This window comes from Sarcophilus harrisii, chromosome 6 (assembly GCF_902635505.1).
Source record: "Sarcophilus harrisii chromosome 6, mSarHar1.11, whole genome shotgun sequence".
Taxonomy (NCBI): Eukaryota; Metazoa; Chordata; class Mammalia; order Dasyuromorphia; family Dasyuridae; genus Sarcophilus; species Sarcophilus harrisii.
This window is the reverse complement of record NC_045431.1, coordinates 139,001,695-139,028,666: the sequence shown is the minus strand read 5'-3', so window position 1 is coordinate 139,028,666 and position 26,972 is coordinate 139,001,695. Positions and strand designations below refer to the sequence as shown.

General features: G+C 31.9%; 1 protein-coding gene across 4 annotated transcripts in view; it reads right to left on the bottom strand.

Moving 5' to 3' along the window:
* SMARCAD1 (SWI/SNF-related, matrix-associated actin-dependent regulator of chromatin, subfamily a, containing DEAD/H box 1) overlaps positions 1-26,972 on the bottom strand; it is an 86,014-nt gene that overhangs the window by 38,429 nt on the left and 20,613 nt on the right. For 3 of the 4 annotated variants that reach the window (XM_012551971.3, XM_012551970.3, XM_031942330.1), the window contains exons 5-10: positions 25,983-26,046; positions 20,720-20,814; positions 11,130-11,231; positions 8,663-8,747; positions 7,135-7,526; positions 208-407 (exon numbers count right to left, since the gene is read on the bottom strand). In XM_012551971.3, coding sequence (XP_012407425.1) covers positions 208-407; positions 7,135-7,526; positions 8,663-8,747; positions 11,130-11,231; positions 20,720-20,814; positions 25,983-26,046 — 938 coding nt within the window. Of the gene's footprint in view, positions 1-207; positions 408-6,451; positions 7,095-7,134; positions 7,527-8,662; positions 8,748-11,129; positions 11,232-20,719; positions 20,815-25,982; positions 26,047-26,972 lie in introns of those variants that run through there. The other variant, XM_031942331.1, reaches the window with a different exon arrangement.

Sequence of the window (26,972 nt, the reverse complement as noted above, 5' to 3'; positions counted from 1 at the left end):
AATACAGAGTTCTGTAAACTCTAAAGCACTATAATTGTAAGGTAATATTATTCTGCTGACATTACTATAGAATAATTATTACAAAGTTTTCAGTATGTTCTTCTAATCTAAAGTTCTGTTTCAATTTCTTAAATTCTGTGAGCTAGTAAAAAATTCAGACCATACATACAAATCACCAATTAGGGCATAATATACAATAAATATTACCTTTGGTTTAGAATGGAAGGTTGATCTATGTTCCATCCACCTCCACCTTCAGTAAGCCTGGTCACCTGTTTTGTCAATTTATTTGAAATATCTTCGCATTTGTTCATAAGTCTAATAACTACATCCCTTTCTTGAATCAATGTTTTACAGTGCCATATTAAGTCTTCTGACAATCCATTTGTCTTGCACATTTTTGTAAACTGTGGGGGGAAACAGGAGAAAATAATTCAATAGTACAGTTTAAGCATTTAAAAAAATGCTAATTCTATTGTCTTCCTTACTAGGAAGAATAAAGTACTTTTTATTAGTTTCAGCTTTCAATATGTCCTAAAATACAATGACAAAAGATTTTCTCAAGACTTACTGAAACTCTTATCCTATACTTTTAGTTGAACTCTGGCCCTTCTATTTCCATTTTGTTCAAGACACATTTAGATATACAATTGTCACATAAAATTCAGCATGTCCAAAACTGAACTCTTCCCTAAAAACATGGCTTCACCATTTACTTCTCCAAGTCATTCTTTGATTTTTCAAGGTGTCTATGATCTAATATCATCTTACTCATGCAATCTAATTTCCTTTTACTCAACACAAACACTTTTCTCTAACATCTCTGCTTACTGTGTAGCTCATATATCACATTCCCATGCTCCTGTTCCCCACTAAATGACCTTTCCCCCTCTCTACATACAAATGAGGCTAAATCCCATTCATCTTTCAAGGCCCAACTGAAGTTCCAATGTCTCCATAAAGTTCTTGCAGCCTATGATTTGTCTACTATGAATTTCTAAAACCTTTATTATACGGACTAACATGTTGTTAAGATTTATTTTTCTAACTAAATTAAAATTTCTCCATAATATGCAAAACACATTCAGGTCTCACACCCAGCCTAATTTGTCTGAGAAAACATAGATAAAAGATTTGAAATCAGATTATCAATTCCCAGATAGGTAAAAATAAATGAACTATCCTATCCCTTTAGAAATAAGAAAGCTTTAAATGATGAGGGAAGAAGACAAGATAGGAATTGTTGGGTGGGTAGAGGGAAAGGGGAGTTAAATAATAACAAGCCAAGTAATGGAACAAAATTTAATTAAAAAGGCAGCAGGGATAGAACATCAGGGGAGATGTTCTCCCTGATGTTTGTTCAAATAAAATTTTTAAAAAAAGAAAAAGAGAGAAAGAAAGAAAGAAGCTTTTCAAGACCAAAGACTATTTATTATGTTTTGTAGCTTCAAAGAATAAATTTGTGCTAAATTGAACATAGAAAACACTGATCACTTCAGTAAATGTCCAAAAGATTGACTGAAAGACTGAGGTTAATGCATATATCAAATTCTACCAACTAGAAATATATCAGAGCAAAAATATTTTAATTTTAAAAGAATTCACACCTCCGTCAATTAACATAAGTCTTTAGGAATTCAGAATGATTCAATAGTCCCAACAGTTACTTTGTCCTTCCTCCTACATCTCTTTTTCTAAAGAAAAATTATATGATTTTGTGATTAAAAGTAAAAACAAAAAACTTATACTTATTACACAAATTGGTGAGAGGAAATAGGGCAAAAATGCAAAGTGATATCATGCTAATAGATTAGATCTATCTGAATTTCACATGTCGTTTTACCTTACACCGAGTTCCTCCCAAAATTAATGTTTGTGTGCTGATACATCAAATTAAACGAGAAAGTCTTTTTAACTGACAAATAATTTTGATTCAAAATCATCCTAAATTGAACCTTAATTCATGAATTTGCTAATTTTTTTTTTTTTTTACTGTTGCTACATGGAAAACAACATCTATGCTATGTACAGATCATGATTCTTCATGAATTTATTCATTTCAATCTTTTCCAATTTGCTTTGATGTAGATAAAATAGCTTTCAAATGTGCTGCAGCATAGATCGATTTAATAGTAAAAATGGAGAACCATTCAATAATAAAAACTGCTTTACCAAGTTAAAAAAAGATTTGAATAAATTCAAAAAATTCCTTTTACAATTAAAGTAATACTTCATTTTAAAGAACAGATAATGAATACTATAAAGCTAATTGAAATTTATTAGCTCCTGTATGTAGATACTTTGTAAATAAAATTTCTGAGCAACTTAGTAGAAAAAAAAATTTACAAAGAACATTATGATACAACATTAGAAAAGAACCCAAAATGGCCTGATTGCCAAGAATCTTAGTTGGTACAAACGAAAATCCTATTATCTTTCACTACACAATGGAAAGGAAATCATCTGTTATGACAAAAACATTGCAATTCATGGCTGCTCATTTAACACATTCCTCCAAGCAACAGCAAGAAGCACATTAGCGAGTAAGAGTAAATCATGATCATAAAATGGCCAAATTCATGCAGAAGTTCAAATGACAGAATTTTAATGTCTAGTAACATTGTTAAGCATTTTACCCTTATGAAACTTGGCAGCCATTTTAAACATCTAGTATATAAAATTGAGAGATTTAAATAAATTATTAGCAGCAGTGAAATCAGAGGCTTTATGGGGCACAGTTGCAAAATCACTGGACTGAATGCAAAGTCAGAATACCCCGGGACTAGTCCAAAACTCTCTGTTTGTTTGAATACAACCTTAATTTTCCTCATCTGAAAACTGGTTGGATTGGATCTCTATCAGTTCTAAAATTCAATGGATTTATAATTAAATACATTGATCCAAGTAACTCCTATTAGCTTCAAATTTTAAGTAATACTGTGAAGAAAAAACAAAACAAAACAAAACAAAATAATTATAACAAAACTTCATTTATCTTTTAAGGCTGAAAAGATAGTTGTAACATCAAGTATCTGAAATACCCATTTTTGCCACAAAGTGTCACTATTTCTACATAAATTATTAAGCATCTAAAAATAAATAGTCTTAAAAACATATGGTCCTTTCTCAAACCTTTAAATCAAGGGCTAAGCAAGAACAAGAATAGTACTTATGATTCCATAATAAAATGAGTCTCACTGAAAAAAGGGACTTTTGAGCTTATGGTCTATACACAGCAAATGCAGGTATATTTTGGGGCTTAGGAAATTTGTGCTAAATTTCAATTCAACTTGGTATATATAACGTAAGTAAAAAATGAATCAAAGATGAGCCTTTGAAGCTGATCCTTGCTGTGCTTACCATCCAAGACTCAAAGCACTTTGGTCACAAGAGTACACCACTAAATAAATATATGAAAAGTTATAAAACTCAGCTAATCACTAGTTCTCTTGAAAGACATTTAATCTGATTTTATATTCCTACAGAATTCTAAATATCCTGACAATAGAAGAAATTTAATATTAAAATTATAGTTCTATATATAAAATGTTAATAGAACATTTTAATTTATAACAAAATATAAACAAACATTCTGGATAAAGATTATTCCTAAAGCAAACTCATCTTAAAATACTGACAAATATATTAAGTGTAATGAAAATACTTAATATTAACTTAACACCTTTCAAATATCTTCATTAGTTTGTAACATACTCACAAAAGACCAAGAACATAGTTCATATTACTATTCTGCAGAGAAAGTTAGAAACTCATTAAAATCAAGGAACACAAACTTTAAAAATACAAAAATTTCCAATGAATTATCTAATCCCTACTACAACAAAGATGTATTCATTACAGATCTTATTAAATACATCAGTAAAAATTGTTTTAAACAATTTTACAAAATAAATTTTTTCCATTAAAATTTTGCCTTGTGGTAAAACATACATTGCTTGGTTTTCCTTTAAATGAGTATTAAGAAACAACAGAAATTTAGCTTTCAAAACAATGGGAAAAAAAACCATTTTTGGTGGTACATCATCATAAAAAAGCACCTAAATATTATGTAGCCACTAGAATGAATTATTGATTTTCTGGGGGGAAAGTAAACCAATGCTATGATTTTAAAAAATAATTAAAATATACATCTTACTCTGTCAATTTTTTTCCAATAAAGAGACTATAGTTTGTTTAAAAAATGAGTTGTCTCTTTTAGCTTAAAATGTCATGATTCTGAGAAATATTTTGAGCTATAACCCAGGATAGGGATCAAAATAGCATATAATCCATTTTTTTTAAATTGAGGGATGCAAACTAAAGTTTTGCAAAATTTGTACAAAATAATACAATACATTAATTTCAATTTTTACTAAAAATATATATATTAAGAAGTGGTAAAAGGGGAATAGTATATACACACAAATATGAAACAGAAGGATGAAAATAATTTTCCTAGGTAGAACCTTATATAGTATTACAAATTACAGATTTCTAAAAGACCAGTACTCATTTTCAGTTATATATTTTAATAATAACAATAAATTGTTGAATTGAAATGAACTGTTTCCTACAATTCACTGGGGAAAAAAAGGTTCAAGAATGATATCAAACTATACGTACACTGTTTCAATCAATATTTGCAATAAAGCTCTGACTTCTATGTACTTTTATGATAACTACAGAATAGAAATATCAAGTTGCTTTTTCACCCTTCTGTTTAAAATAATAAAATATAAAATTTAAAGCTGGAAGGGGATTTTATGTGGAATGGGACAATTAGGTAAATTACAGGATGAAGAGAAAGGAAAGCCAGACTTTTTGAGTTCATTGGTGTAAGCATCTGCCTTTACCCAAAAGGGATGATAATTCTCCAAAACTACCAATCTACAAACTTGCACAAGAGCATCAAAAGACTAAGTTAACTTGCCCAGGGTCACACATCGAGGTCACTATTATACTCCTATATACATTAATTTACATTTTCTCTTCAAGAAAGCATATAGTACATTGGATAGAGAGGCAGACATGAGTTGGGAAGCCCTAGTTTCTGAACGTTCGAGCCATACTATTTGAACTCTATCTGTGTTTTCTATATTGCCTGAGTTACAAATGAATTATTTTATCTGCACTAGAGTAATCTCTGTACTGATGAAATCAGTCCCAACTAAAAACAAACAAAAAAGTCTTTTGTTGATTAAAGTGTTTTAAAGTGAAAGTTCAGAAATGAGCAAAATTTTTCAAGTGTTCCTAAGGCTGTTCTAAAAGTTCCAGGCAAACTAGAATATTTTTTTTTTAAACTCGTTGCTTTCTACAAGATGAAGATGTTTAATTTGCCTAAATCTGGAAAATTTAATATTTTAGTTTAATAATGTATATGCACAAATCATCATTAACGTTTTTATCCTGACTCTGGGTCAGGGAGAGTATTATCCCTTAAAGCATAATGTTAGTTTTTGTGATTAAGGTAATTAAAAATTGTTAGGCAAGAAAATCACAATGTAAGTAGATATCTAATACATAATCTACCTTCTGTGCTTAATTTCTTTAAACAGGGAAAATATTACAAGCAATTTTAGAGCTTCATTTAATTCTCTTGAAGCAATATTACCAATTAACTGGTAAGGAAAAAATGCTTTCTACATTTTTGATTCCTGTTATCTTTTGAATATAGAACAGTATCTGGCATGTCCACATCTGCCACAATACTACAACTTATTTTTCTGTATTGGTATATTCGGGCATGTGGCTACAACAACATATGGGTACTGGCTGACAATTGCCTTCTTTATTAAATAATGAATAATGGCCTGACAAGTTCTAGCAATTTAGGTCTATAATAACCTGTTACTCCCAAGTAAAAGAAAACAGCAAAGAGGAAAGAGAGCCCTTTAGCAAATACTTGGGTAAAGAAATCACTCAGGCAAAACCAAACAAGTTTTGAAAGGATCTGCTTTGACAGATGTTCTGTTCAAAAGCTAAGGCTTCAGGCAAAACAAATTTCATTATGAAATACTTGTAATGATGCATTTCTGTATTTTTCAAATACATTTTTACTATTTTTCATTTTTTTTTTTTACAACATAATCACTTTCCCCCTTAAAGCCACTCAAAATACTTGTAGATTAAACAAAATCATAACTTTTGCTTTCTTAGAAAACAGTTTCATTTTTTTTATTTTAAAATTATTATAAGACAATAAGTTTTTAGTGAATTGTTTGTATTATTGCTGCACAGGCCTAAAAAAATGACTGTTATAAGACTCCAAGTTCTCATAAAAATTTAAACAAAACCTCACACAAGCCTTAAGATTTCCTTTTATGCATCCTGCGTGAATAAAATTTGAAGACATTCTGTGGAAACACATGAAACTCAAAAGCACAGATACAATGTATAAGACACATGAAAAAGAAATGAGATTTTAGAACATGAACGTGTAAAGTGTACTTACCAGTGGTTATGTCTTCTCCTCAACTAAAGTTTCAATTCTAGGCTTCCACACACTTTTTTTTCTATCTTTTGAATTTAAAAACAAAAACAAAAAAAATACTGAAGCTTGCTAGGCTCCATTAAATGACTGCATTGTTTAACCAGGAAAAACATGTTAAAGATTGAGTTGCTTTATAAAGAAAAATAAAATAAACAATTGCTTCTTTTATGTTGAAGCTTGAAATACTCAGGCTGGCATTTTGAATCATGGCGATTCCCTGGATGTTGTTGCTGCTCCTCAAGAAATTGCTGTAAAAACTCTGCCACATTCTTGCTTTCTGTATGGTTCTTTAGCAGAAACATATCAGAACAGGCTAGCAAACAACTTCTTCCTAAATGTAAGCTCTAATTTCTTCTTCTGCAGTGAAATGAACCAAGTTTCTATGCAAAAGAATGAGTGGCAGTATTGCTGGCCAATCAGCTTGGGTTTTTCAGGAAAATCACCCCTTAATTCATTCAAAATTAGGTCATATGACACTATTTGAAATGCTATTGGCTTAAAACAAATGTAGTGTTTGAACCTACTCAGGATAAGGCCACCCATCTATGCTTTTCTGGGCTGAAGATACCTTGACTATAAATGTACTGTGAATAAAAAAAAAAAAAAAAAAAAAGGCAGGAAAAAAAAAAAGAATGTAGACTTACCAGAGCTTCCCAACTGTTAAAGGGCCGGAGCTCTGTTATCTTCTGAGCTTTTTTCTGAGAACACTGGGGAATCAAAGTGAGTTCACCAATTGAAGCCCCTTGTAGGAAGTGAAGTATTTTACCTTTGTAGCCATCTTCCATCACCTCCTCACCACTGCTATAGTCCTCGTCCAAAGAGCTCCCAACATCAGAGCCTGAATCATATTCAGAGTCCTGAATTTCCTTTTTAGGATTGAAAAAAGTTTTTTTGCCTTTCTTGTTAAAACCATTCTGTGCTTTAACAGCACATTTTTGTTTCATCTTTGTTTTAGAAGTATTTTTAAGGTGATTTTGACTTTTTCTTGAGATAGCTTTTCCATTTGAAATTTCACTTTTTGAAGGATACTGTACATCTGTAAATATGATAAAGACAAAAAACTTGGAAAAATAAGCTAAGAATACAAAATATCAAAGCATTCTAGCTTTTTCAGAAATAAGAGTGTAAACATATAATCTAATTTTTTCATTTGAATACAAGGATTCTTCTTTACATTATTGAGTTCTGAAAAGCTGTATTTTTAATGAAAAAAATAAGCTAAGCTTTGTTAATACAGTAATGTTAAGTGGTATTAAATATTTTAGGTAAGAGCTATTATAATGAGATAAATACTACAAACAAATCACTTTGCACACAATAGGTACAATATTGTTGGGCTAAATTGGCTAATAAATATAAATGAAATGAGCAATGTAACTGAAAATTAAATACAGTGAAATTCTCTGTAAAATAAGTTGATATATTTTGCCTATTTTAGTCACTATTTACTTTCCACGCTTTCAACTCGCAGCAGGATGGCTGCAGCAACAAAAGAATGCTATCTATTTGCTAGGCATCCTACACCCCACATCCTACTACTTCTGACCTGAAGTACTAATATTGTTTTGAGGTAGCTTGTGACACAGTAACTAAACCACTGAGCTTGGAATCAGAAAAGTGTGAGTTAAAATCCTGCCTCAGATACTTGCTGTGGCTGTATGACCTTGGGCAAGTCACTTATGTTTGCCTAAAGTCCTCAACAGCAAAATGGGAATGATAAAAATTACCTAACTCTTAGGGATGTGTGTGGATCAAATAAGATAATAAAATACTTAGCACCATGTTTGGCACATAGTAGGTGCTATAAAAATGCTAGCTATTTATTATTATTATTATTGTTGTTGTTGTTGTTGTTGATGGGAGTAAGAAAGCTTTCTTCTACTTCTGAAGGAAAAGTAGTAGCTATTTGAACAAAATAAGTACAGTTCCCAACAGTAGGTTAACAATTTACGCTGGTATAGAGGAAATTTTTCTTGGCTTAATTTGTTTTAATATCAAAGTAATCTCTAGAGAAGAAAAGAGATTTTTTAAAAAAGTGATAGATGTAAAAAGAAAATGTACACAGGTAAATTAATTCTATTAATAAGCTTCTTCTTGTGTCCTTACCCATTGCAACCTTATTTGTAGTTGTAAAATCTCTATGCTTCATGATGGTATATGGCAGAGATTTACCTTGTTGATCTTCAGCAAAGACTCTTAAAGATTCCAAAGCTTCATTATACATCCATTCGTGTTCCTTAAGTACTTCTCTTAGTTCCTAGAATAAATGCATGTGCACTTTCAAAAATCCTAATCATAAAATCCACAAAAACCAGCTTATATGACTTTTTTTTAAACTTTATTTTTCTGATGTTTATAATTGCTAATTTCGAATAAGAGAAGGGGTCAATTAACAGTAATAAACATGCTTTTTAACTTTTGTCTATGTTATGCATAAACTTTGTATGCTTATATATAATTAAAGTTAAAGAAAGTAGTCAGCTAAATTCAGCAATCATTCAGACATTTAAAGAAGAGAAAAAAAGAGTAGGTCTTAAAGTTTTAAAGGCACTTAAAGGTTTTAAAGGTTAAAGAACAACCATAATAGGATTTTACATCTAAATTCTTCTTTAGGAGAATACGAAGGATTTCTTAGGACTAAGTATTATTATTATTTTTTTATGTTTAAAATTCCTATAGAACAATTAATATCATGCTGTATAGAATGCACACTTTAAAAAAAAAATCTATTGAAGGCATGAACTAGGATTCAGTTTATATTCTGTGCACAAAAAATACACAAAAAACTCTAAGGTCTGTTTTAGTCTAAACACTGAAAGACAGAGAACTCTCAAAGCCCAGTCAAATTCCCAGATATGGAACTTCAGTATGAATAGTCCTCAGCACCAACTTTGCTGCATAGGGCAGAAAAGACTGTATCTTACCATGTATTTCAACACATCATATATACAGATGGCGAAAAGCCATGGTACTCTGTGTTAAGTCTTGTAATAGTTTTTGGATGTAATATAACTGGTAATAATACCTTGAAGAATGTGTCAAGGTATGTATTTGCGGGGGGGAGGTGTTTGGGGGCTGCATGCTTATGGTTAGTGTGAAGAAATATTATAAAGATACCTCTAAAAAATATCCAGCTATTTGTCTTTTGTACTTGTCATTGAAATAATCCCTCTAATAGCAATGAGTATCAACAGTAACTTATTAGAAAATAGCATTAGTTCTGTGGGCCATTTATAACTAATGCAAATAATGAATCCCCTGAAATGACATTTCATATTTCCAGTGGGCTGGAAACAATTACTGGAGTTTACATAATTATAATTCTAAGTAGTGAAATATCTGGGATTCATTATTGGCACCAATCAAAACCTAGCTGTAAGTGACAAATTCACTTTCCATACTTCATTTTCTTCATTCACAATGCCAAGAAAACAAAAACAAAAAAATCATAAAAACTTATGTCATGATTGAGTTACATAATTTCCAAATGATTTACTTCTCCATTTATATTAAATTTATTTCTAAAATACCACACAGATAGGTGTTACCTATCTGTTATTCTTCTAGCAGAAGAATAGTAAAGTTTAGCTGATTTAAGATAAATTTGTTGATCATAATCTAGAAAATGCTAAAGTGGTTAATTTCCATATTAGATGATAAAATGATTCAGTTAAAGAAATAATTAACATTTATTAAAATTACTTCAGATCTTCACCCAAATATAAATAAAAACATTTTCTTGTAGCTTCAAATGTTATATTCTCAGTTTAGCCCTTCAAATAAATATATTTTGCTAGGCCCTGGGAAAGTACTAAAATTGAGGTAATGAAAACCCTGCTCTCATGAAATCTAAAAAGGAAAATGAGAAAGACAAACATTTATTAAGTGCCTACTATGTGCCAGGATTGTGCTAAGCACCTTACAAATATTAGCTCAATGACTGTATGAAGTAAGTGCTATTATTTTGAAAATGAGAAAATTGAGGCAGACAAAATTTATGTGACTTGCCATGGGTCAAATCGCTAGTATCTAAATTATATTTGAACTAAGGTCTTCCACCTTAAGTCAGTACTCCATTCACTGTGCCATCTAGGTGTCTGATAAACTACCAGTATGCATTCACATAAAACATGTCAATACTTTTTGATTTAATAAAATTAATTATATTCGAGATTCTATTATACATCAAGATTCTAAATGAAAAACATGCCTTTTCAAAACACTGATAGTTTCTTACCTGTAACATAATTTACAATGAGTTCCAAATATGAACTCTAGCTAACTTTCTATTGTTTATATGATAGTCAATCTGAAAATTATTTACTAGTATAGTAATGCCAATAACCAAGCTAACAAACATTTCATATGCTGACTTCACTCCTTAAAGGCAATACATGGCTAACCTCAAACTCCCAATTTTTCATTGTACAAAACTGTCTGATGTTCTAATTAATTTTTCTAAACTGTTTTTTTCCCTCATTTTATTCTTTGTTGTAATCAACAGTTGGTGTGGGGACTATGGGACAAGTATGATATAATCTATAGAAGTTGATTTAAAAAAAAGATGTTTTTTAAAACCTGCTATATTTTCAACATGAACATGTGGGAATTTGTTAAATGTCCTTCAAGGTCTACTCACCTCTTTAGCCAAACTGGGGAACTCTGTCTGTAGCTTTGCTACAATGGCTTCCTGCTTTTCCCATTTATCCTCTGATTCTTCAAAATCCTTTGATTCTTCAAGCTGTTTCAGATCAGAATTAGGAGGTTTTTGAGAAAGCAAGAATCAAAAAAATTGATGTTCTAACCTGCCTAGGAATCTCAGAAATGGGAAAGATAATATCTAAAGTTTATTTTTGCTTATTTTCATGCAAAAAGAGTAAAAAGAAAAGTAATTAAAATAGCTAGACTATCTTGTATAAGTATTTAAAATACCAATTTACAATTATTCTTTATTTAGACAATATTTACAATATTCCCCCAATTAGGTTATTTTATACTAAGTTCATTTGATATATATATATTATGATAGATATTGGGTATCTTAGGTTGGGTAACAAAAACCCAACAAACCACAACAAATTCTTTAAGATCCATGACAATAATAAAAAAAATTAGTATGGATAAATGAAACGTACAATTACAAACATTCCATTTCACTCATAAATGAATATTCCATTCAGTGTCAAACATTCATAAACCAAATTTAGTTTTACCTACCTTATCTATTCTTTGATTGGGCTTAATTACACATATAAATGGTACAAAGGACACATTATAATATGACAGATTAAAGTAGCCAGTGTCAATGGAGGGAAAGAAGGGGAAAATGTCCCCAAATTGCAGTCAACTGCTTGATTTTATCTTTGATACTTGAATTCAGTTTAGTGCTCAATCTGTAAGTATTTATTAAACCCTACTATGTGCCAAGCACTGTAGTAGACACTGGAGTACAAGTGCTTATAGACCAATCTATTCGCAAGGGCCATACATTCTAAAAAGGGGAAGAGTATATATGTGCATGTGTTAAAAAATATGAATAGAGACTGAACCTGTGATTAAATTGATGTAGGATGTTGTGGGTGAGGAAACTTCCTCTACTAAAGAAGGTCAGTACCTTCTCTGCAATCTATTATCTTAGATTCCTCCAAAGGGGTTAAGAAATCTGTGCTGAAAAGCTAGATAGCATGACAGAGCACTGAGTGTAGAATAAGATGCCAGTTCAAATATGACCTCACTTATTAGCTATGCAATTTGGACAAATCAAGTGACCTCTCTGCCTCAATTTTCTCAACTGTAAGATGGAGATAATAACAGTACCTAACTTTTAGAATTGTTGTGAAAACCGAGATATTTGTACAATCCTTACTATAGTGCTAGAACAGAGTAAGCACTTAAAATATTCCTTTCTTTCCTTCATTCCATCCTTCTCTAAGTCACATATCGAGGGTGTATCAGAGATGTGGGACTTGAACTTTATGGATTCAAAGCTGGTTCTCTCATTCACTACCTATCCTACCTCTGATATACAAGTACAGAGACTAAAATATATATATAAATATATATATATATATATATATATATGAATGAAGAAGATCAACATCTTACACTATATACCAAGATTAAGGCTAAAATGAGTACATAATGTAGACATAAAAGGTGATACCAAAAGCAAAAGTAGGAGAAGAATAAGGAATAGTCTGTCAATTCTATGAATAATTTATGACCAAACAAGAGATGAGAATATTATAACATGTAATACTTAATTTGGATTATATTAAATTAAAAAGGTTTTATACAAACAAAACCAATGCAACCAAGATGAAAAGGAAAGCAGAAAGCTGGGAAACAATTTTTATAGCAAGTATCTCTGATAATACACATATACAAACACACAAATATATACAAAATGGAATGAAATTCATAGTATGTCATTCCTCAATTGATAAATGGTCACAGGATATAAACAGGCAGCTTTCAAATAAAGAAATTAAAGCTATCTATAGTCAAATGAAAAATGCTCTAAATCATTACTGATTAAAGAAATGCAAATTAAAACAACCCTGAGGTACCACCTCATCACTTATCAGATTGGCTAATATGACAAAAAAAAAAAAAAAAAAAAAAAAAGACAAATGTTGGAGGGAATGTGGGAAAACTGGATACTCATGCACTGATGCTGGAGTTGTGAACTGATCCAGTAGTTTTAGAGCAATTTGGAACTACAGGGCTATAAGAGTGTATGTATCCTTTGACCCAACAATGCCACTATTAAGTCTGTTTCCCAAAAAGATTTCTTTAAGGGGTTAAAGTATACAAAAATATTTATAGCAGTTCATTTTAGGGTGGCAAAGAAATGAAAACTGAGGGAATGCCATCAATTGGAGAATGCTTGAACAAGTTGTGATATATAATTGCAATGGAATACTATTGTAAGAAACAAGCAAGATGATTTCAGAAAAACCTGGAAAGACATGAACTGATGCAAAGTGAAGTGAGAAAAAACAGGAGAACATGGTACACAATAACAAAAGTACTATACAATGATCAACTGTGGATGACTTAACTTCTCAGCAATACAGTGATCCAAGACAATTCCAAAGGACTCATAATGAAAAATGCTAACCATACAAAAAGAACCGATGGAGTCTGAATGCAGAGCAAAGCAAAATTTCCTTTTTTGAGGGGGTTTGTTTTTATCTTTTGTCTGTATCTTCTTTAACAAAATGACTAATGTGAACATGTTCTGCATGACTGCATATGTAAAACCTATATCAAAGCAAAGGGGGAGGTGAGAGGAAAATATTTGGAACTCATTTTTTAAAAATGTTTAAAAACATTTTTACATGTAATTGGAAAGAATATTATTTTAATATGCAAATATAGATTAAATACAAAGTAATCAAACACAAGATATTTTGGGAAGGAGAGAAATTGGAAGAATTGAGAAAGAGTTCCAGGGAAGTGGTGCTGTTCGAGTTGCAACTTGAAGGAAATGAGGGATTCTAAAAGTGAGAAAAGGAAGTATTCTAAGTATAGGGAAAAGCCAATGCAAAGACATGCAGATGGGTTGGAGTATCATATGTGATGAATAGAGAGATGAATAGTTTGGCTTCATGACAGAGTACAGGGTGGGGAATAGTTTGGGGCTAGTTTGTATGAACTTTAAAAAAGTAAAGAGGAGTTGCTATTTTATCCCAGAATCAAGAGGACTAACTGAAGTTGACTGAATAGGGGAGTACCATGGCCAGGTTTGCCCTTAAGGAAATTCATTTTTGGCAACAAACATGTAAAATATGTGAAGGAGAAAGATACCTGAGATTGGAAAATAGAGGATTTGTTGCAATAATCTAGGTGAGAGGTAAAGTTGAACTAAAGAGGATCTTTGTGAGGAGAGGTTATAGAACTGAAACAGCAAAATTTGGGAATGCATTAGATATGTGGGAAAAGGGAGAGAGAAGATACACCTATGATATTTGCTTAGAACACTTAAAACTGTGGGAACTGGATGAGATTACCAAGAGAAAGATAAAGAGAAAAATGAAGAGGCCCTATGACGTAATGTTGTGGAACACTCATAAATGGGGGCAAAAAAAAAAAAAAAAAAGGGTCAAAAAAGTAAACAGATCCCAAAGAAATACCATTAAAACTATTTAATATGTATATATTAACTAGGCATCAACACTGTGCTAGGTACTAATATGGGAGGAAAAAAATCAGAATAAGCCAATAAAACAATTAACAAACTTGACATGTCCAGTGTTGCCTAACCAAAATCATCCTGGGCCTCTTATTGACTTTATTATTTTCACTCTGCTTATATTGCATTATTTCTATGAATTCCAAGGATTCAACTATCATTTCTGAGCAAATGATTCAGGTCTTTATCCACCTCTAATCTTTGTCCTGACTAGTTTCATTTTCAACTGCCTAAATAGGCACTGAATATCTAAAACTGAATGTCCTACAAACATCTTAAACTCAAAGATGTCCAAAATTAAGGTCATTATCTTCTTCCTCTCCCTTCTTCCTAATTTTCCTGTTACTCTCAAAGGTATCAGTGGCTTACAAACCAGATGTCCTCCTCAAATCCTCATCCTCTTAGCTTATCCCTATTTGCTAAATCCTGTTTCTTCTGTTTTCAAAAACATCACTCCTATATGTACCCTTATCTCATTTGCTATCATAACCATCCTGAAATAGGCTCACTTTATCATTACTACAATAGTCGGCTGGTTGGCTTCCCTACTTCAAATCTCTTCTTATTCCATTTCTAACCCACTTTATTTTCATTGGTTACCCCTATGCTTGGAATTCTCTCCTTCTACACCTCCACTTCATAGGTTCCCTCAAGTGTCAACTAAAATTCTACATTCTTCAAGACTTTCCTATTTTTATTTAATGGTAAGGCCTTTCCTCTAAGATTATCTCCATATGATCCCATTTATACATGGTATAAACACGACACAGATATATTTATTTGCATACAAATTTGCATTATGTGTGATCCCACCCCAAAATTAGAGTGGAATTATTGTTGCCTTTCTTTATATTCCCAACAGCACAGTGCCTGACAGAGTAGGTGCTTAACAAATGATATGGCAGGTATTAAGTCTAATACTGCAGGCATTGAGGAGGACACCAGGGATACAAAGGAAAAAAAAAAAAAGAAACCAACCATGAAACAATCTTGAGATTATCTATATCTAGTGTTAAAAATACCCCACTGCTGAACATCTAAAACACTACATACATGTAAGCCAATCTTCCCCTTAAAGAATTTCTATTTCCCTCCTTGTCTTGCTCCAAATAAATTTATTTTTCCTTAAATCCTAGCAACTAAGATAAACTCAGCATGTTGAACAGAATTCTCCATACACGAAGTTCTCTTTCAAACTTTTCTATTTCTTTTAAGGGCACCACAATCCTTCCAGGTTACTCAGTCTTGTAATCTTAACGTCATCATCCAATCCTAACTGTTAACTATTTGCACTGCATTAGATGAGTCCCGTAATTACTTGTACTATATTAGACAAATCATTTAATCTATTCATATTCTCTCTTGAAAGTTCATAGCACTAACATCCTATATTAATAATAGATACATGTATATATTACACACATATATTCATATTTATATAGACTATTCCATTAAAATGAAATTTTCCCCCCAAAAGTAAAATATGTATATGTGGATATAGCTTATCAATTAAATGCTTATTTTTAATTTATATGATAGATAATTTGGAGAAAGGTACAGTCACTTTAAACCAAAAGGTTGATTTTATGCTCTATTTCATATTCAAATGAACAAAGCAACTAGGAAAATTTAGATTGGAGAAGACTCAGGGATGATATAACTGTCTTTGAGTATTTGAAGGAACATCATGTAGAAGAGGAATTAGACTTGTTCTTTTTAGCTCAAAGGGTAGAACCGAAGCAATGTGTCTAAGTTACAGAGACAAATTTAAGATACATTGAGAATTGTATCAGGGTTAAACAAGTCTCAAGGATTTTTTCATCTTAATTTTTCACTTAATTGGAGACCTTGAAGAAGAAACTATTATATGTGGCAAGGGGACTGTAGAGGACCCACCTTAAGTGTGAAACCTACAAAGCCTGTAAAGGGTTAAAGGGGACTGTACCATTAAGGGGTGAGGCGGTTCTCTGAAAGCCTCTATAGCTGTGAATCATAACATACGTGAAGAAATTGCAAATCAGCCTTTACTGAGGCAGATGTTGCTTGTGAATTAGGAATAAAATAAATTGGAGGAAAGAGGGAAGAGGAGAGGAGTCAGAGAACGCCTCACGGTTTCCTTGTATCATTATCATCCTCTCACTTGAAGGGATCTATTCTGCTGGACAGAATTAGATCCCTAGCAGCCACTAGCAGGTGGCTCCTGTAACAGGGGGACATGTAGAGATTTCTTTCAGGCATGGTTTTAAATAGAAACAACTGAGTTCTCTGCCAACTCTCTTATTGATTCTTCGAACTATACTCTTGATTTAGAAATACCAATAATCCAAGTATTATCCATCTATTTCATAATAAGTTTCTCTTGTTTTCCAAAGTACCTAGAACAATGTTGGTTTCAAATAGTATAAATTGCTACTACATTTAAAATACATATTAATATAAATGTATATGTGTGTGTAGTATTTCTGTGTCCCCATATATCATTCTCATTTTCCCTCTCATTTATTTGGAGGAGGAAGGAAGTCAGGTGTATTATCAGAGGATAATTATTATTATTAGTGTCCAGAATATTTTGCAATTATTAATCATTTCAGGAATTCCAAGTTTCTGGGGAACAAAAGAATCTAATGAAAAAGAAAATAGAAAATCATTAATTTGCTATGCATTTTAAGAAGGCACATTCAATTTTAGGTTAAATCATACCATTTTCTAAATGCTTTATTAGAAATCAGCTGAGAGAGGTAAGAATATTTAGATTTTCTGAATAGATTTTCTTAAGATTTGGATCAAAATTTCATCACTATCGTTTATCTTTTTTGTTTGATCTGACTAACAGCAGACACAAATGATCAAGAGCAGCTATAACATGGGAGGGAAAAAGTTTGGCTGCACAAATCTAAACCTTAAGAATAAATTTTACACAGCCTGAGCACTGACTTAAAAAAACAAACAAACAAACAAACAAAAAAAAAACAAACCCCAGCAATAACAAACAAGTAATGAGGGATTCCACTGATTATTTAATGATGAAATCTGTACTACCATGCAAATCATTCTTTTTTCTTTAAATCTAGTTGAGAAACTGGAGAGTAGCAAAGCTATTTTTTTTCATCAAGGTCCATATTTCATTAATCGTTTCCTAGGTATCCTACAGATTTCAAAGGAAAGACCTTCAGATTTCAAAGTCAAAACTCCTTTATTATAAAATAAATTGATGAGACTTTCTAATAGTGTGCCTAAGATACACCTATACTCGAATCAGGGCACTTGTTTTCATTTCCTAACTCGTTGAAGATTTCAAAAATCACAAAGCATTCTTTAGATGACAATTGCCCTTCTTCACTAGCCACTGAATACATGGAGTTCTTTTCTAGAAGAAATTTTACTAGGATGAAAATAAAATGTTTATGTTAAACCGATTTCCAAACATTAACCTTTTTTGAAAATTAACCTAATGTGCCCTAAAAATCACAGGATCAAATTGTTATTTTATTTTGTTATGTCACAAGATGCCAAAGTTGATGTCATGAGGAAAGAAAAATTATATTCCCAAAGTACTGACTGGTATCCACCTCAGAGAAGGTGGATTTAAGAGGCATACTTTTTCCAAAATAGAAAATGTAGGAAAACATCTTGCTTGAAAATGCAAATTGCTGATGAGGGAAAACTGGGACACTGATGCATTGTTGGTGGAGTTGTGAACAAATCCAACCATTCTGGAGAGCAATCTGGAATTATGCCCCAAAAGTTATCAAACAGTGCATACCCTTTGATCCAGCAGTACTACTACTGGGATTATACCCCCAAAGAGAAACTAAAGAAGGGGACCTGTATGTGCCAAAATGTTTGTGGCAGCCCTGTTTATAGTGGCTAGAAACTGGAAAATGAATGGATGCCCATCAACTGGAGAATGGTTGGGTAAATTGTGGTATATGATTATTATGGAATATTATTGTTCTGTAAGAAATGACCAGCAGGATGAATACAGAGAGGCTTGGAGAGACTTACATGAACTGATGCTGAGTGAAATGAGCAGAACCAAGAGATTATATACTTCAACAACGATACTGTATAAGGATGTATTTTGATGGAAGTGGATTTCTTCGACAAAGAAGATCTAACTCAGTTTCAATTGATCAAGGATGGACAGAAGCAGATTGTTTGGTTCTGCAAACATATATTGTATCTAGGATATACTGTGACATATTTAACATGTATAGGACTGCTTGCCATCTGGGGGGGAGGGGAGGGAGAGAGGGGGAAAAGTCGGAACAGAAGTGAGTTCATGTTTTAAACCCTGTAAGCTGTTCTAGTGTACCTGTTAAGATATTTGATAGACACCATTACTATTCAATATTGTATTAGAAATGCTAGCTTTGGCAGTAAGAGTTGAGAAAGAGATTAAAGGAATTAGAGTAGGCAATAAGGAAACCAAATTATCACTCTCTGCTGCTGATATGATGATATACTTAGAGAACCCAGAGATTCTACTAAAAAGTTATTAGAAATAATCCACACCTTTAGCAAAGTTGCAGGATACAAAATAAACCCACATAAATCATCAGCATTCTTATATATCACTAACAAAACCCAACAGTTAGAGTTACAAAGAGAAATTCCATTTAAAGTAACTACTGATTATATAAAATATTTAGGAATCTGTCTGCCAAGGAAAAATCAGAAACTTTATGTGCAAAACTACAAAACACTTTCCACACAAATTACATGTGATCTAACCAACAGGAAAAAATATTAAATGCTCTTGGATTGGGCAAGCAAATATAATAAAGATAACAATACTACCTAAACCAATCTATTTATTTAGCACTATTATCAATAAGACTCCCAAAAAACTATTTTAATGACCTAGAAAAAACAACAACAAAGTTCATATGGAAAAACAAAAGGTCAAGAATTTAAAGGGAATTAATGCATACTTTGATCCAGCAGTGTTTCTACTGGGCTTATAATAAACCCAAAGAGACACTAAAGAAGGGAAAGGGACCTGTATGTGTCAAAATGTGGCAGCCCTGTTTACAGTGGCTAGAAACTGGAAAATAAACGGATGCCCATCAACTGGAGAATGGTTGAGTAAATTGTAGTATATGAATGTTATGGAATATTATTATTCTGTAAGAAATGACCAGCAGGATGAATAGAGAGGCTTGGCGAGACTTACATGAACTGATGCTAAGTGAAATGAGCAGAAACAGGAGATCATTATATACCTCAACAACAATACTGCATGAGGATGTATTCTGATGGAAGTGGATTTCTTTGACAAAGAGAAGATCTAACTCAGTTTCAATTGATCAAGGATGTACAGAAGCAGCTACACCCAAAGAAAGAACACTGGGAAATGAATGTAAACTGTTTGCATTTTTGTTTTTCTCCCCAGGTTATTTTTACCTTCTGAATCCAATTCTTCCTGTGCAACAAGAGAACTGTTTGGTTCTGCACACATATCTAGGATATACTGTGACATATTTAACATGTATAGGACTGCTTGCCATCTTGGCGGGGAGGGAGCGGAGAGAGGGAGGGGAAAAGTCGGAACAGAAGTGAGTGCAAGGGATAATGTTGTAAAGAAATTACCCAGGCATGGGTTTTGTCAATAAAAAGTTATAATTAAAAAAAAAAAAAAAGATATTTGATAGAAAGGTTTCAGAATTTTTTCAAGACCCATACCACTCACATCCAAAGATGTGAAAGACATCCAACATGTCTTTTAATATCTTCATTCAAAGTACCTATTTAAAAAATGATCTGTCAAAAACTGATTAGTTTTCTAAACATGCTACCATGTTTATAATCACTACCAAATCTTCAAAACAATTTGTAACCCAAATACTGTTAGAATTCTAAACAAAGAAATGAACAAAAATGTCTGTAAAGTCTCATAAATTATTGGGAGGAAGGGAAAGCTTTCTTATGTGACTATTAACCAAGAAAAGAAATGAAGGAATTAATTTTAGATGAAACCATCAGCTACAATAGTATTCTAAGCCAAAAAACACGAGTAAAGTATAACTTACAGGATTGAATCGTTTCCTTTTTACAGTTTGATCATCATCCTCATCTTCAGAGGTGTATGAGGAAGATGAATCTAATTTTCTTTTCCGAGGTATACCTTTAAGAAACAGAAAAATCATACTAAAAGCTTGTAATGCTACAAGACCACACAATTAATACTGTCAAATATGAGTAAAATCCTATTACAAATAAGGAACTTCTAAAAGCTATTTCTATCCACTAGAACATGGCACAAACTAATAGACAATACAATGTGTTTTCTAATTCCCATTTACTCTTTTTTTTTAAAATTCCCATTTACTTTCTTAACATGGTTGGCCAACCAGCACTCCTTGGATAACAAAGGTTCATGTAAAGTTTTAAAGTGGGGGGAAAAAAAAGCCATTATGAATTGCATATGTGTATGTTTGTATACATCTTTTAAAATTTCTATTTTAACAGACAAATGAAGTCATTAACCATAATTAGTAATATATATATGATAACATTTTAAAATGTTATAAATGTTAGTTATAACTAAGACTAGAGCACTCTGCCTAGAATACTGATAAATTTTAAACTTCTATCTTTTGTCTGGATGGATCTTTATAAAAATATCCTTCCTGGAGTTCTTGACCTCAATGGTGAATTAATAAGGTGAAAAGAAGTTTTTCAATAGAGATATCAGCGATGCCCTCTACTTCCCCACCCTCTATCCTACTTTTTGAGGCCAAAAGCATATTTTTTCAGAATTTGTGGGAGGGTTTTTGTTTTTTTGGCTAAATTCCAAATATAAAAAGATAAAACACCAAAATCTAATTGCTACAATGTCAAAACAAAAAGAAATCAGATCAGAGAAGGGAAAAATCTTTTTTAGTTGGGGAGAATTATGGAAGGCTGCACAGAGGCATTTGAGCTGAAGGACAGAACATTCTAAGTATAAGCAAAATCACAGAAGTGGAAAAGCACAGGATGTGTGATGTAAAAAGAACACAAAGACAGATTGAAATCAAATCATGAATGCCAGAAATCCGGGCTTTAGACAGACAATAAGGAATGACTATAAATTTAATGAACTATAAGTTTCTGTTACTGGAATAGATGAGTGGAAAATGGCAGTACTATTGACAAATTGTCAATACTACTATTCAGGAAAGAAGCAGAAGAAAAGCTTGAGACAATGGTGGGATATTCAGGTGGGTAATCAGTAAGCAGTGGAAAACACAAGAAGAGAAGAGAAAAAGAGGGGAAAGGGGCAAAAAGGGGAGGTAAAAAGCTTTGAGGAACTCTAAAACCAGTGAAGGGGAAAAAATATGTTTCAATAGTTTTTAGAATAGTTTCAATGAAGTATTACGGTTTAAAAAAAAAAAAAAAAAAAAGCTAGAAAGCAAGGGCAATGAAACAAATGGTCCTTGGAGTCAAGATGGCAGATTAGAGACAATATAGCTAAATCTCCCAACATGGCCCTCCAATGACTTTAAAATAACACCTTAATTCAAAATTTGGAGTGCCAGAGTCAATATAAGCTCAGGGTAAATTACTTTTCCAGCCTAAGAAGCCTTATCAGTTCATCAAGATTATGACACCTAGATGGAGGCTCAAGCTCAGAGATAAGCAGATTGGACAATTAGTTAAAAAGAGATTACAGGAGACTCCTTGCTGGCACTGATTGGCATTTCTACTGCCTTTACACCATTTTAGATTGCATTTCCAAGGCAGAGAGAGTGATTAGTTGCAAGGGAGCAGGGACTCAGTTCCAAAGCAAAGAGGAATGATAGCACTTATTGCTGAAGGGGACTAGAAGGCAGACCTCAAGCACAGTGACTAATTCTTTCCAGGATCATACCACCTTTCAGTACTCTATATAAGTGCTTAATAAACTACTGATACACAATTATTTATAATCCCAGAGAACTAAAACAATGAGAATCAAACTATCAGGTGATATAAAGACTGAGTTTTCCTGATCTGAAGATTTTTAGATTATTTATTAAATACTAGACCAAAAAGAATCCCTAAAAAAGTTTTGGGAAAAAAAGAATAAAAGAACAATGAAAAGAAATAGAATTTTACTTAGCGTGCATTCAAATGGAAAATCAAAGACAGAAAAATGGTTCTACTATTGTTTTTATTCTAATTTCAAACTAAGTCTTTGACATGGAGATTTCAATACCAGGTCCATATTCCCAAAAGATCAAAGGAAAAAGAAAAGGATCTATTTGCACAAAAATATTTATAGGAATTCTCTTTGTGGTGGCAAAGAATTAGAAAATGAGGAAATGCTTATGATATGTGTTGTGAGAAATGAAAAACAAAGCAAGAGGCAAGAGTTATATGAACTGATGCAAAACGAAGTGAAATGAGCAGGAAATCACTATGCACAGTAAATAGTAATATTTTAATGATGATCAACTTTGAAAGACTTGATTATTATGATCAATACAAAGAAATCATAATGTAAAAATGATATCCTAACTCTAGGGTAAGAATTAATGAACTAAGTGAAAAATGAAGTACATTTTTCTTTTTTTTTTAAAAAAAAAGGCTAATTAAAAATGTTTTGCATGCTTTCTCACATGTATAAATGCTATTATATTGCTTGCCTTGTCAATAGGTGGGGTAGAAAAGGGAGAAGGAAAGAATTAGGAAATCAATTTGAAAAAGAAACTACTAAAAATAGATTGAAAATTAGAAGGAAAAAAAAAGTAAATGGGCAGAATGAAGTAAGCATAGTTTAGAAGCACAAATAGTAGCTTAAAAGAATCTTAAACCTGAGAGATTTGCTTGATTATTAGGACAGAGAGGATCTGAATGTTGCTACATTGGGCTGGGAGGAAAAGTAGGGTTAATGGTAATAGAGTTATTAAAGATTTACTTTAAGAGAGAAGGTTAAAGTAATGCTTCTAATAAGAATCACTGAAGGCAGAAAAGATAAAAATTTGCTAATAAGTGGTATGTAATTCTATGAGTTGCTCTTCTTTTGTATATGGGATATCTAAGTTTTCATTTTTGCCTGATAAAGGCAAAGACTTACCTAAGAACTAATTATGCTAAAACTGAAGCACCATGTTTAAATCAACAGAGGTTATTAATAACCTAAGTATCATCTATTAAAATTCACAACTTAAAGAAATATGCTGAAAGGTCAATTTGCAGAATGTGATACATATGAATGACCTTTTAAAAATGGCACTCCCCCCACCCCCTTTTACCTGCCAAAGTCCTATTGTTTGTAGCACAATCATTATTAGAACTCAGTTCTTTTTAATCTCTAAAACCTAGGCATAGCTGTTTGCATGTTGTCTTTCCCATTAGACTAAGCTTCTTGAAATCATAACTGTTTTTTGAGTTTCTATCCTTAGCATTGTCTGACACATAGCAGGCACTATATATATATATATATATATATAAAAGAGTTCACCTATTCTTCACCTAATCTAATGAATTCCCCTTATAAAAAGAAATATTTGTTGAGGCAAGAAGGCAGGTGTTCAGTGACATTTCCATGTCTAAAAAACAAGCCTTAAGTCAGATGATTTATGCCAATTTACCTAGACATGCTTACTCCTGCCCAAAAAGAGCAAGAGCTGTAATTTTTGTTAATAAAGAATTTTACCACCTTAAACATCTGCTCTCAGCAGTTTAAATAATGGTATAATGCCTAAATTTTCCAAGTACATAAAAATGGCTAAAAGGCAAATTGTACTATACAAACTTCAAAATTATTATTTTAATATAAAAATGTCAAAAATGAGCATGCACAGAATTTTAACTTTAAAAACACTTGTTGCTACAACTAAAACATAGGGCCATTTTCGAAGAAAGAACATATTTAAAGTCACTTTGTGAAAGAGCCATTTAAGACTCTTAATTGAACGACGTGACAGCACTATAATGGCCAAGTGTTTTCTTTTCCAAGGGAGGTTCATGTTAGCAATATAGAGGTATAACGCTAAGGTAAAACAGCACTTTTCAAGGTGTACTCAGCTTAATAAGTATAGACTGTTTCCCTATTGCCTATAAACACGTCCATGTCTCCCTAATACTTAATTTATTAATTTATTAAGTTATTTATGATAATTTATTTTTATTATATAATTATATATATTTATAATATATTTATTATAAACTCCAATTTATTGTGTTTATATCTGGCTAGTACATAACTGTTTGTTGTCCATTATATTGTAAGCTTCTTGAAAGCAGGAACCCAACTTTGCCCTTTCTTTGTATCCCCAATGATCACTACAGCATCTACTATATAATAATAAATGTCTGCCAAAAATCAATATTTTACTATGCAATGTAATATATGTAATTTGTTTATGATGACCAATATAATCCAAAACAAAAATTCACTGAGACTTAAAAGCTTGTTTTACTTCACTGAAAATGTTTTTTAAAATGTTAAGTGCATCATAATGAGAAGAGCAAGCAATCTCAGTTTGATGATTTTTTTCAATGTTTCAAGGTCATTATGCCAAATATTAATTTGAAATGCAGATATAGATAATGGAAGTTTAAAACATGATCTTGGATGTGTCCTGATCACCAGTTCTTGCTTTAAAATAAGTATCTAGAGGCATTTAGGCAGCGCAGTCAATAGAGTACCAGCCTAAGACCCATGTTGTGTAACTCCAGATAAGACTTAAGCCCAAGTGCCTCCAAAAGAAAAAAAATCTCTCTTTTTCTCTCTGAACCACACTACCATACTACCTATGTGAACCTAATCTTAGCCCTCATTCTAATATGCAAAATCTGAATTTAGTTTAGAAAATCCCTAGAGTTCTTTGTAGTCTTAAATTTAAGATTCAATGATTGTTTTCTTTTGATCTACAAATTTCTACATAAAAAAAAGGTAAAAGATGTGTATATGCACCCACACATAGATATGTATATATATTAAGGACATATGTAAAGCACATAAAGATGTGGTGGGATTTTCCAAAGCAACCAAATCACTGAAATTTAAAAATAACACTAGAAGAATAACTTTTACAAAAGAATGATAATTTGTTTTTGAAGCAGAAAACTGAGGAACAGAATGCAAAATTAGTATTTTGAGAACATTAAATTTTAGAGATATGGGTTTAAGTATGACCTTCTGGAAAACAAGAAACAGCCAAGTTTTTAAGAACAAAAGCTGATGCCATGCATATAAGGAAATAGAGTTGAAAAAAAGTAATAGAACTCTAAAAGTAACAATTGTTGATCAAAATAGATCCTTTCAGAAAAAAAGTTCTTTATTCTTGTACTTTATTAACTGACCTAACAAGTCAGACATACCTTCTCCAAACATCAGCAATGCAGCAGCTATTGCTCCATCCATTGTACTTGTTGATTCAATCAACTGATTAAAAAGAAAGAAAATGTCAATTGTGAGAATTAAGCAAAAATCCAAAGCCAAGTTTGCTAAGTAACATAGTTGGGGATATTTAAGGAATAAACACCATAGATGGATTTTTAAAAAAAAAAAAGCATAAGGATATATGGTATATGCCAAAGCTATGAGTTCATTCTGATACTTTTAATGTGAGGAAAAAATTCAAAAATGGTCATTCAGTTCCCAAGCATCCCCAGGCATTGTGATAGATGATACAATAAAAAGGCAAAAATACAAAGACCTCAAAAACTACCATCTTTATTATCCACTATCTTCATAAAAGTTAAAATTTTTAAAAGAAATTGTCTACTATAGTATTATGAGAAATTTTCTACAGTATTAAAAACAAACCAAACCCACCTCCTCCCCACCCCCCAAAAATCCCTCTGCTTCATGTCTAACTAAGCATTGTTCATGTGTGCATGTGTATACACATAACTACACATATACATTCTCAGAAGGAAAAAAAAATCAATAATCTTATTTTTTCCTGATCATTTAAATATCAATAAACTTATTTTTCACATAAGATCAATGACTTTTAAAAAAAAGGAAAAGGGTCTCATAAGTAAATCTTGCACAATCTCTTCACTTTACAGATGAAGACACCAGACCCAAGAAAATGAAGTGACTTGGTCAGAGTCGCAACAGAACAGAGACTTGATCATTGTGTTTTTACACTTTATCAAAATGATTAAAAAATCAGTTAATATTTTACTTTTAAAAGACTCAACAAGTTAATTTTCTCTGTCCATATGGCAATATTAACAGCATGTCTTTAAAAAATTATTTTTGATTATCTGAATAACTTATTCTGTGTATACAATTAAATAATCAAGATTCAAATTTAAGCTCTGACTTTTTCCCAACTAGCTTATACTCTACATGTTCTA